Source organism: Achroia grisella, unplaced genomic scaffold (assembly GCF_030625045.1).
Source record: "Achroia grisella isolate CSIRO2021 unplaced genomic scaffold, CSIRO_AGI_Agris_v1 utg461, whole genome shotgun sequence".
Classification (NCBI taxonomy): Eukaryota; Metazoa; Arthropoda; class Insecta; order Lepidoptera; family Pyralidae; genus Achroia; species Achroia grisella.
The window spans coordinates 1,607,306-1,620,592 of record NW_026712871.1 but is presented as its reverse complement, the minus strand read 5'-3'; the positions used below and the strand labels follow the sequence as shown (position 1 = coordinate 1,620,592).

General features: G+C 32.2%; 2 protein-coding genes and 1 pseudogene across 2 annotated transcripts; all 3 read right to left on the bottom strand.

Annotated features, from left to right (window-relative positions):
• Window positions 1-8,088: 8,088 nt before the first annotated feature.
• Window positions 8,089-10,104, bottom strand: LOC131845339 (UDP-N-acetylhexosamine pyrophosphorylase-like protein 1). The gene has a single exon (XM_059194389.1). It carries the CDS (start codon window positions 9,783-9,785, stop codon window positions 8,322-8,324), a length of 1,464 nt encoding a protein of 487 aa, XP_059050372.1. The 5' UTR covers window positions 9,786-10,104; the 3' UTR covers window positions 8,089-8,321.
• Window positions 10,105-11,284: 1,180 nt separating this feature from the next.
• Window positions 11,285-12,338, bottom strand: LOC131845343 (uncharacterized; annotated as a pseudogene).
• A 130-nt stretch (window positions 12,339-12,468) lies between these two features.
• Window positions 12,469-13,196, bottom strand: LOC131845346 (uncharacterized). The gene is made up of 2 exons (XM_059194395.1): window positions 12,853-13,196; window positions 12,469-12,729 (listed from the first exon to the last, which is right to left on the bottom strand). Exons 1-2 carry the CDS (start codon window positions 13,036-13,038, stop codon window positions 12,490-12,492), a joined length of 426 nt encoding a protein of 141 aa, XP_059050378.1. The 5' UTR covers window positions 13,039-13,196; the 3' UTR covers window positions 12,469-12,489.
• Between the last annotated feature and the right edge of the window lie 91 nt (window positions 13,197-13,287).

The window sequence follows — 13,287 nt, the reverse complement described above, 5'->3', positions numbered from 1 at the left end:
TCACCAAGAATTTATCACGATGGTTCCATTTCATTATCAACCATTCCATTATCATCCATTAAAAAGTCGTGGTCTCGGGTCCTGTAATAATGAGTACCCTTAGTTGTTTGAGTTTATAAATACACTAGCTACTCGCCCGGCTTCGCACGGGTGTACATGTATTAATATAAACCTTCCTCTTGAATCACTCTATCTATTAAAAAAACCGCTTCAAAATCAGTTGCGTAGTTTTAAAGATTTAAGCATACATAGGGACGGACAGACAGCGACAGCGACTTTGTTTTATACAATGTAATGATACATAAATAAATATCTATCGCGTTGTAAATGATTTATGATTTCAAAACGTCTCATTACCACCGGCTAAGTGTTACCTTGCATTCTAAAATAACCTTTACGTACATTCACTTTCTTTGTGTGATTTGCAATTGTTCGTTTAGTTATTTTATCATGTTATATTGTACCTACTTGCATTATCCCCACTAATTTAATTATACACACTACTCAAATAATTGAAACGATTTAAACGAAATTTGGTAAGTACACAGAGAGTCTAGACCCTGAGAGGAGACTACATTTTAACCCGAAAGAAGGGTTGTTAGGGGTTGAAAAGGGGGATGAAAGGTTATATAGAAGTACAGTCTTTATTAAAGCTAGAAGCTTGAAACTTATTTTTTAGGCTGTTGACTGTAAATAAATGTGACATTCAAAGTTTGTATAAATTTTACCCGGGTAAAATAAAATGGAGGTTGAAATGGAAATTCCTCATTAGTCGAATATTTTACGCGGACGAAGACGCGGCCACAGCTTGTTTACTGTATTTATTAGTAGCTGTGCCCGCGGTTGACCCGCATGTAATTTATATCCTATGCTTTATTCCAAAGTATAAGCCATGTTATTGTAAAGTTTAATCAAAATCTGCTCAGTACCATTTGCCTGAAGAATAAAAACAAACATCCATAGTCGCAAACTGTCGCATTTATATTATGAATACTATTATGATATAATATTTGTGGGTTTGTAAGTTCAAATGTAAATATGACCCGAAAATCGAAAACATGACCCCGTCGTCTGTGGGTTATAAATTACAAAACAATCCGGTCGACGCCAGCACTCCTGTCAAACTGGTTCGCCCACGTTGTGCAACACCTCTTACTAGCGTTGTGTCAGAAATATGCAATTGACTAGACCAATGAGTTTGCCTCTAGAACTTATATATACATATATATATATATAATCGCATTGTAGTCTTTTTTTTTCCATATCGTCCATCTCCTTTTCAATGATGGAACAGGCAAAGATCTTTAGACCGTACAGCCTAGTCTACGTTTTAACTTCTATTTGAATTTTTTTTTATTAAGCATTTTACGGCCCTGGTAATTTCCTTTCAGCCAAACAATTCCATTGTTCAAATACAAGCTAACTTCATTGTGCAAAAAAAAAAGAAATACAGAGGAACTTAACTAAGGTTCTTTAATTAATTAATCTTAATCTATATTAACTAATATTTATTATTAACACGCAGACGAGTTTTTACAAATTCTAGTAAGTCATATTTACTAAATTACCAAATTACTAAAGCATTTTAAATTAGGCGTCCTTTGCATGCTATTTTATCATGAGGTATACAAGGAAAATCTGCAGATTTTGCCAAACTAAAGAGGAAACGCCGCTACACATCCTATGTGGTTGTAGCCCACTCATGCATAAACGAAATATCTCCTTTGGAAAATATACACTCTTTCCCGAGGAGACAAAAACCATCGCTCCTAAGAATATCCTTCAATTCTTGTCCCTGACGGGTCTAGGTAGCGAGCTCTGAAAAAGGGCGAGCACAATAGATCTATGTAGGTTGCAGTGCTACAGGCCCAAGCACTTGACAATAGCCCAAACAACCCAATAAAAAAAAGTAATTTTTACTAAATTAGCATTGACAAATCACCAAAGTAGTTCAAATCGAGCGTCCTTTGCATGCCATTTTATAATTATCGCTCAGACATCCATCAACAGAGAATTAATCTCCACACGCTGGAACCTAAGTGGTCTCAGACAGTGCGGTTTCAGAGGAGCTTCCTCCCGCGTACACTTAGATTGTGGAATGAACTTCCTGCCGAGGTTTTCTCATGAGACTACAGCATGGGGTTTTTCAAGAAGGGTATATTAAGGTTTCTTAAGTGTCGGTAACGCGCACGTGACACCCCTGGTGTCTCAGGCGTCCATAGGCTACGGTAACCATTTACCATCAGATGGGCCGTATGCTTGTTTGCCACGATAGTAGTATAAAAAATTTATACAAGGAAATTAAAACAAGAAAGTTTTAATTAAAATATTTTTATTATTATCTAAGTATTTAAAGGAACGTAGGTAAATAAAAAATCTCATTTTTAAATCTATGACTAAAATAATTAAGTACATTTTGTTACACGTTAATAATTTTACACAATTTAATATTCAACCTTGCAGAACTGATTTCATAAAATTAATTATAAGTATCGCATGAAAATAGTGTTTTAAAGCAAAGCAATTACTTAAAAATATATTTTCTATCAGCTTTAAATAAACATACATATAAATTTCCTTTAAAAAATATTTATTGAGCAAAGCTTTACTCACTAAACGATTACTTGAATGACGAGCGTGCATGGCAATAGCTGTTCATGCACGGGATTTTCATTTAATGTTAGACATAGACACCTATATAAATATAAACTGTAAAGAAAGTGGTTTAAAAAAACAGTTGAGTTTCTTGCCAATTCTTCTCAATTGAATCTGTATATTGAACTGTACTGTAGGAAAATAAATATATAAATACAAGAAAGTTAACTTTCATGTGGGACTAAAATAATCTATGCAAAAGTTGTTTTTATTTGTTTACAGATAGCAAAATAAATAGGTGTATATTTTCATGTAAATAATTAATATTAAGAATTTTATTTTAATATATAAACCTTTCTCTTCAATCACTCTATCTATTGCTGAAAACTGCATTAAAATCTGACATAGAAATCGTTCAGACCGACGTAAACAATCATACTCATGAATACAAATGTTTGTGCGTGTAGGAATCGAACCCGCGACAATCGTAACGCGGTGCTAAACCACTATACCACCAAGGCAGTCACATTTACGCATTTATATTATTAGATATATATTTAATTTGCTTATCATTGTAATCTTTACATTTCTTAAAACACAATTTTGTTACAATAGATATGCTATTTCATGTATAATTAATAATTATTTCTTGTTATCGCTGTTTCACGTCATGTTATTGTGATTAAATGGTAATTAAGGTACAGGTGGTTAGTGGCTTAGTGGTTGTTGCACTGAACTAGACTAAAAAGGCGTGAGTTTGATTCTCGAAATTCGGACTACAACAGTATATATGTAGGTCTAGTGTTGGGTAGGCGAACCAATGGCACGTGACACAATATTTTGGGCACGTCGTCGATCATAAAGCTGTTTGAAGAAGCTGGCTCATGCTATTTTAACAATATTTTCACCTACCTATGCCTGCGAGTCATTATTTTCAGAGATTAATAACATTAAAAACTCGGTTAGAAACCGTTTGACAGATGAATCCAGTTCAGCATGCATTTTGCTAAAAGTAACATCGTACAAGCCTAACATAAATTATTTGTCATCTAACCTGCAGCAACAGAAGTCACACTAATTTTACAGTAATTTAATTTATGCGTGTAATGAAAACAATCCAAAATGAACCTCTTTTGTTTACTATATTTCATAGAGAGTTTTGATAGTATTTATTATTATTTTTTCCAAATAATCAGAAGGTCAAAATTATTTGATGGCACGTCAATGACCCCATTAAAAATAGCTACAAAAATGTCGAATTTTCATATAAATTTTCATCTCCAATTTTATTTAAGGGTTATTTATCCCTTAAGGGTAAAATTTTTAGAAACTTTGAATGTCTCATTTATTTATATGTAAGCAACAGTTCAAAAACAATTTACAAGCTTCTAGAAATGACGATACTTCCATACAATCTTTCAACTCCTCTTTCAACCCCTTACAACCCTTTTTTCGCTTCAAGAAGTAGCCTATGTCCTTTCTCAGGGTCTATACTATCTGTGTATCAAATTTCATTTATATCGATTCAGTAGTTTTGGCGTGAAAGCGAGACAGAGAGACAGACAGAGTTATTTTCGCATTTATAATATTAGCAAGGATTTTATTTTATATGTATGTTATATATATTATGCGTTATTCATTCCATCATCAACCACCTTCTGTTTTTCTCCTCTACCCAAAGGTTGTCTGGAAGAGATCGCTAGAGAAGCGATAAGACTACTTTTTGTACCTACATACTATGTAATATACATAGTTTTGTTTTGTATATTTTAAAAGGTGCAATAAAAAGTTATACATATAGAAATTATTGTGTTAATTATTCTTAAATAAATTTTTCAAAAGTCATTTACATATAAATTACTAAAATTTCGCACGCCAAAAGCAATGGCGATATAAATGTAATGAAGTTTATTGCTTAAATGTAGTACGGTGACACGTTTTGTATGTGATTCATTTTATTAATACTAACTTATTTTTTACATTCAAACCTAATTCAAAAGCAAATAAATACATTTAATTTCATTATTATCATCAACAATTAGTGTTCTACAAATTTACACGCCAATGAAGTCACGATTTCCAACTAAAAGTACATAATATACATAAAAAGAACACCCAGACAAAACATACTCCTGAATATAACAATATATTACGATATAAGTGCGTTATGATGGTTATAACACACGAGGCGTAATAGACCCGAGTGCGTTAAATAAGCACGTATATCGTACAACGTTATTCAACACACTTCATTTTAAATAAACTCAACATAAAACTGATGCATACTGCTTTCCCGCCTTTTTACTTTTTTAAAGCGCGCTACTGTCAGTGCTGCGCGGCGTCAGTTCGAAATTTGAAAAAAAAAGAAAAATAGTGCTGTTATGGAATATAACTTCACTATTTGCGTTTATAACGCATGCTTATTTTATGACATGCTTTATATATCGAAAACCGGTGAAATTATATCCAATTTACGAGCAAGTGTGTTGAAAATATATATAATTTTATAATATATCAAACACAAGTTTTATACAAACTTATTCTAAATTTTGTACAATTTGGCAATAATATAATTAGTAAATCTCACTTTAATAGACATTAATTTAGACAATTACGACATTTTTATAATTAGTACCAGTTCTACAAGATTCTTTTTAGCTGTTCATACAAGTTATTTGGTTTACTTTACCGTACAAGATTTATTAAAAAAGAAAAACAATATTTTTAGGTAACTGGAATATCGTATTAGTTATATAAAATAATGTGATGATAAAAATGTGATAACTTTAAATGGCATATACAGCTTTTGGATGTATGAAATATTTACGACAGCCTGAGCCGAAATTCGAAAAGATCGAAGTTTCTTTCTGTTCTTCTTTTGTTCTATTTTCATAGACACTGGTGCCAAGACCGTTAGTGCAGGCGGGGATTTTTTCTCCGAACTAGTCTAATGCCGCAGCTGGCCTTTACAATTTCACCAGACGATAGGGGGCGAGTGCAGATGGCACTCCAAACCAAAGGATAGACTTATGGTGCGGCTGAAGGACAACTCCCGCCTGACGGATACGATTTCATTCTGAGGATACTGCTAGGGATTCGAACCTCGGCTCAAGCCGTCGTAATTTCGATCCCCGTTTATATCGAACTCGACATTTTTTTATATATATAAAAGTAAGTATATAAATATAAAAGTAAGTATATAAATATAAAATTATATATATAAGGATAAAACTTTAAATAAAATAAAAAACTGAAACTAACAATCTCCCAGTATTTTCTTCATACTCGGAGCCGTAAAATTAAAAAAAAAAGCAAGATAAAAATTAAGGAAACAAAACTTGTCTTGACCAGTGCAATCTATGGATCTAAATATATTTAAAAGTGAAATATATTCATATTGAATCAATCATGATGATTATATGATTAATTTCATAGATAATTAACACTTGACATTGTAAATTATCATATATGAGTAAACATATTATAATTTTTAAATTAATCTGCATTTAGCTGACGCGCGTAACTCCGGGCCTCCGTTTCAAATTAAAAATAAAACAGAATATCTTTGTTTACCTCTCATAATCCATGTTTGTTCACTTAAATCTTAAATTACATAGCGGATTTTAATGCAGTTTATAGCCATAGATAAGTGGAATGAAAGGATTCAAGAGGGAGGTGTATATGGGTATTACATGTACACCCGTGCGAAGCCTGGGCGGATAGCTAGTATATTATAATTGTAATAAGTTTGTAATATTCAAATTATAATGTTTTTGATTATGGTTTGATAAACAAATAGATAAAAATTTGTCTTTATTTTTCAATTTTTACATTATTATAATTCAACTATCCTGCAAAACTCCTGTCGGGGTTTCTCTGCAGGCACATACTTCTCATGTATATAGAATGTTTTTGGAATTAGGAAGGTTTTGTTTGTGGACAAGGAAATCACAGTTTATAGTTAACTAGCTACACACCCCTGCTTCGCACGGGTGTACATGTATTACATATGTAATCCTTCGTCTAGAATCACTCTATCTATTAAAAAAAACCGCTTCAAAATCCGTTGCGTAGTTTTAAAGATTTATACATACATAGGGACAGCCAACGACTTTGTTTGATACTATGTAATGATTATATTTAACGTTTTTCCTTTCTCTCCTCGTAGTTTTTTTTAAACAATGCGCTTATGTGATGTATTATTATTTATTTGACTAAAATGTTAATATTTATATTAAAAATATAAGTTTATATACATATAATAGCCTACTGTGATGGATTATTTTGTTTGGTTTATATGTTCAACATATACAGGGTGGCCCAGATGTCACTTTACATTTTGAAAATTAAATAACTTTTTTTCTATTAATATATTCCTTTTTCTCTTTTCAGAATTAAAAAATATAATACCTGGAAATTTTTATCATGGATAAGTTTACAACAGAACAACGAGTGAAGATAATTTAATTTTACTTTGAAAATGGATGGTCAATTGTTGCAACGCAAAGTTCGTATATGCGCCATTTTAATGTTCGACATCCCCCTAGTAGGCCTGCAATAAGGAACTTAGTGAAGCGTTTTCAACAAATGCTGTTGAAATCTTCACTCGTTGTTCTGTCGTAAACTTATCCATGACAAAAATTACCAAGGATTATATTTTTAATTCTGAAAAGAGAAAAAGAAATATATGAATAGAAAAAAAGTTATTTAGTTTTCAAAATGTAAAGTGACTTCTGGGCCACCCTGTATATATATATGTATATAAGTAGCTTTAATATATTAATTAATATATAACTTGTAATACTTGTAGGAGTTTAAATTAATTATAATAAAATATATATATAGACGGAAGGACGCCGAATTGTGGTAACTTAAAGAGCACCAACTTTACAAAAATTCTTTTAAATTTTATTTCAAATATATTTATCGAGATAGAAAGTTGAAAATGTGTTAAATAAATACTGTATTTAACCAATTTACAACTTTCCATGTTGATAAATATATGAGGCATGAATTTTTGAAACAGTTTTTTTTATTTGTTGTAACATTGGGTATTTCAAGATACAAATATATGAGGCATGTATTTTTGAAACAAATGTTTTGAGCTGGTGTAACATTGAGTTTTACAAGTTACAAATATATTAGGTATGAATTTTTGAAACTGTTTTTTTAATCTGTTGGTGATAAAAATATCGGTTTTTCAAGTTACAGCAATTCTGCTTTCCTCCATTTATATATATATGTATATATAAAACAAATTCCTTTCTCTCTGCATACAGACAGCCGTTTTAAATTAACTATATACATGTATAATACAGAACATAGTTTGTATCAACAATATATTAATATATTTACATTATATAGATTATTTATAATAATTACGATGAAGAAAATGCATATAAGATAGCAACCTGGGTTTGTTTACAATTGTTGTTTGTATTAGCATATCACATGACTCGATTTTTTTAATACAAAATTTATTGATTAAAAAAAAATTGCAGCCATGTCATAGGCTAATAATGAAGCTTTCTAAACGTGAAATAATCATTCAAATCGGTCGAATTTATTTCATCGCAAATGAAAAATATCGCACACCTTCTCAAGAAATACAAACATTGCAAAATGCACTTTAAAGTTTTAAATCCAAAGTCGAATTTTAAAAAATAAGTTTTTGCAATAGATGTGGCATTTTTTTTTTTTTTACAATTTTAATTTAGAAAAAAAAATCAATGTTTACCATTCACCCCGTTTGTGGCGGCCTCCTCGTAACTCTTCAAATGGAATGGAGAAATTGTGAACACCTCATTCTTCACCAGTTCTTCAATGTTCTCGCCACCATACGACAACAATGGAGAAATCTCAATATCAACGTCATCAGTTATTTCTCCACCTGCTTGCCGTATATACTTTCTATGTAGACGAAGCAAGTCCTCCCTAGCTGTGGACGGACAGTCCTTCTTCGCCGAATCCGCATTCTTCAACGCTGAGAATTCAACGTCCCTCGCGACTTCTAGGCATATGAAGTTCTCCGCGAATTCAAACACGTCGAATATAAACTTCTCTATTTTAATTCCATTAGATTCAGCTGGCTTCTGGCATACACCGTTGGCGTCTACGTAGGGAATCTTCTTTTTGGCAACATGGAGTTTTAATTTAGATTCATAGTTGCAGATTTTCGCAAGGAACTCTGATGAGAAGTAGTGGTTGCATATGTTACCGGCTGAGAATGTCAGTCGGCCATCTGGTTCTCTACTTTCCGCTGCTTCATCAGTCAGCTCAGAGTATTCCACCACTTTGTAATGTCCGTTCACACGGCACACAACTCCGACAGCTTCACTCGGAGATGACTTGCTTACCACCTTCGCAGCGCAATCAGCATTCTTACTACTACAATAACCTATGAACACAGGATCAGCGACTTTAATTAGAATATTATCTACGGAATGTGCATGCAAATGTTTGATACCTCGTCCTGCGATATCTTCGAGTACTCCTTCAGCCTTTAATGCTCTGTATAGGCCTCCATTGCCGTCTGGAGCGGAGTTAATATGGTACTTCTTAGCCAGAATAACTTTTCCATTAAAATCATAACATGGGAATGTACCTTGTTTGAAGAATACAATATCATCCTTATTGAGTCCGAAATAAGAGTGGCTTTTGAAGAATTCTGCTGTTGGGCCCATTGTGTGTTCAGATGTCATTATATACCATGTAATTTTACCTTCTTTGCCGTATTTTTCAGTAGCCATGTTTTGGATGCGGCGAATTCGTTCACCTTGAATTTGGAACAGTGTCTTCCTAGATGGTAAACCAACATCATACATGCCTTTCGGATGTCCAAAACCTAATCTAGTTGCTTGACCTCCCGCCAGCAATAAAACGCCGACTCTACCTTCGCTAATTTCTTTTAGGCCAGTATTTTCATATTCTTCAATTTTTTCAACATTCAAATTTGGAACGGACTCATAATGAGTCTGTGGTATTGGTTTCAAATCGTTATCCAACTTATCGAATATCACCTTCGATGTTTCGTTAGCCCGCCTAAATATTTCGTTCACTTCTCCGAAATCCAAATTCAAAATTTCACTAGATAACTGTTCCCGCTCGTTTTCACTTAGTTCCGGCCAGTATTTTATAAGTTGCTCTTGACCGTGAGCAGATAGTATCGACAACAGATTCTCGTACGACATTATTAATGTTTATACAGCTATATTTGATATTAAGTCCGTATTCCACGATTAGAAAGCGTATACTGGTTCATGGTTCGCGCGCTACAGTAAAGATTTCACTGTTCTCCCACCACATCACGAATAAACAACAAAATACACGTCGGCCTAAAGTTGACATTCTTTAGGAATAATTTAATGTATTTACATTATAATTTATGCATTCCATTACATAATTGACTTTTCCATTTATTTGCTAACACATTACAGTTTCGAATAGTAGTTGGATAATTAGTTTATTGCTTATTATGTTGATGAAAAGAACACCTATAAGAAATTTTATAAAAATTTCCAACAAAAATATTGTAAATAAATGAGAATTGATTGACAAGTGACACTGACAACTCAGAAACAAGTTGAATGTCAGCTGTCAATAAATGACAGTTACTGAAGAACGTTGACATTCCTGCACAAGTTGTTTTCTATCTCACTCTCGCTGACTGTTGTAGCAATATGTAATATTATGTTATCTGTGATAATATGAAATATATTTTTTATGGTAGCTTCTAAGTAAACAATAATCATGTTTTGGCATTAAAAAAATTTTTTTTCTTTTAAAATATACTGAGTTTTTTTATCTGTGGTTGACAAAGACACCAAGATTGATCCAAGTATGATGTCATAATTTAATAAACAAAACGTCGGGACTCTGCCTCAAATCCCTTACTTTTAATTTTATAGTTTGCTGAAAAAAAGTGGACAATAATCTCTCAAATATGTATTGCAATTTGTGCTGTCTAAAGAGTTTCACGAAATGTAATTAGGCGATATTAAAGCGGATAGTTCAAATTTACCCAGAATTGAATCTTTTATGATCGCAAATTTCTTTGTGTAAAATGGTAAGGTAATGGTAAGAATATTGTGCCTGTAGAATACAATTCTGGATATGTTAATAAATTGAAAGCCTTTTGAAACAAAAATTTGTATTCATTATTATATAATAGTACCAAATAAAATAATGTAATTTTAGAAAATCATGTATTTTTAATTATACTATCGTGTAGATTAATCAGTATACAGGCAATAATAACACATTCATCAAAATATAGTAACAATTTATTATTAACTATGGAATGAGGTTTTAATATAGAAAATTCTCTTCTAATTCATTCGATGTGATCCCTAAAACTTGCTAATTGTTTTGTTTCAATTACATCATCTTTTGATAGAAATATAAATAATCTAAAATTATTCAAATTCAATACAAGCACTTTTGATAGTCATATTTTTTATTCTACCACTCATTCGGAACGCAGATACAGCACAATAAGAATGAGCAAGAAACTTATGTATTGCTCTTTTGAATAGTTTTTTATGGATACATTACACAATAAGAAGTAAGAGGCATGCGACAATCGACATAGAAACCACTCATTCTTACTGCATTCAGATAATATCAGCGCTATGAATTTCAAGTTTTCCTACAAAAACATCATTAAAGAAATCTTCAATTTTAAAGTACAATTTTTACAAAGGAAATGTTTTGATAATTTAGAAATAGAAGAAACACTTTGAGGTCTTATTAAATTAATTCATTTATCATTAATCCAGCTCTTCATATGATTATGATTTGATGGTTTTTGAATGTCTATTCAAGACAGTCAATAATACAATAGCAATTATGGTATTTAACTCTAAATGCCATGGGTAAGGTTCTTTCCACTGATCTTTTATTTAATTTAATTATAAATGGATGTAATGCATTTGCAATAAGGAAGCTTTGTATGTTCTTTTATAATATCGATTAAATAATAACAATCCTTGGAAATACCTATGTAATACATTGGATTGTTATTGATTAATTGTGTTGCATTTTCAATAGGCATTTCCTGTAAATTTTCTACTTCAACTTCCGTTTTTATTTCCGATAATTCAGCTTGAATTTCTTGGTTACTGCTAGTTGATGACAATGTTGGTAGGGACTGAACAGATAATGATGTGTCAGTTGTTAACTGTGAATGTTTTGATGGTTCATTTGACGATGACACTGATAATTTTTCACTAAATAGTATTTTCCTCCCCTCTGATTCGACTCGAGACTCTATTTTAATAGGTGATGTTGCCGTAGTCACAATATGAGTTGTTAAAGGAGAACTATTTTTATCTTTAGCTTGACTAGTAGTTTGTACAGATTTGCTTCTAACCTTTGCAGACAAGCATACTTGAGTTAATTTATCAGTTCTTTCAGGGTATACTTGTATCATCTGATCTTGAAAATTATGTTTCTCATCCGGGCTGAATGAGGTATTAGATACGGAATCTAAAAAAAAACAGAATTAAAAAGTATTATTTACAACATGCAAGCAAGTGACTCTCTGGTATCCTAGAGACGAGACCAGAAGACAGGGTCACTAATGAACACACTGGAAAGATGACATCAACCTGACTCTGGGACCGCTCTGGAACAGGGTTGCAGAAGCCAGAGTCCAGTGGAGAGAGCTGGAGGAGGTCTATGTCAAAAGGCTCACTGAGTTGTTAGACATTTTGTAAAAATCAAAATGTATCCGAACTTTCGGAAAAAGGGTAATTATTATTATTTACAACATAGGTATGTATGTAAATGTGCATGACAAAGGTACTATACCTCTCTAGAAAGTAGGTTCTAAATACAAAACTTTGAAAGTAAACCTATTTTTAAATAATTGGACTAACTTACTAATTGATAACTTTACTCACCGCTTTTGCAAGTCTTGCCTGATGTTGATGGCATTTCCTGAGAAAATATTTCTTGTAATATGTGCATACGTAGTCTTTTGCTTACAACTGATCGAGGCTGTGGAGGCCCTGTTCGTTTTATTCTGTCCGGTTGACAATGAAATTTCAATGGTAAACAGTCGGGTTTCATTTTTATTTTACCAATAGAACCCATTATACTGTATTGGATATAATTTTCCATATCATAAGGTAGCTATAAAGAAAAACAAAGTGTCATTAGGTAGAAGTTAGGTTTGTTTATTCTAGTCTAAGAAGTTAGGTTAGGTTTAATACATATTCGGAAAATCAAACATATTGATTTATTCTAAATGCTTACATCAAAGTGATCCTCACAAAAGAATATCGCAGACTTATCAGACGTAAACTGTGGGTCTCGGCGTGCCAATTGTAACCATTGCTTTCGACGTTTTGGGCATTTAGGAACGTGTATAAACAATTTGTTGGGACATTTAATTGTCGTACTACGACACATAGGCACCGCACACGTTTTGTAGCTTGTCATTTTAACAATTCCAATTAAATCTGTATAATTATCACTCAAAACAGTTGAAGCGCCGTATTATCCTTGTTTTGTTTATCGAAATATGATGTCATAGCTCGTCGGAAATGTCACGTGACATAGTGTTTTAGCGCGAATTAAAAAAAAAAGCAAAAAATCATGTATCGCTATCAAATACTACTTTTAAAAAAAAATATTGTTGGGGTTTAAAATAAGTCTATAAAAAGGATAATATATTTTGGAAAATTGACA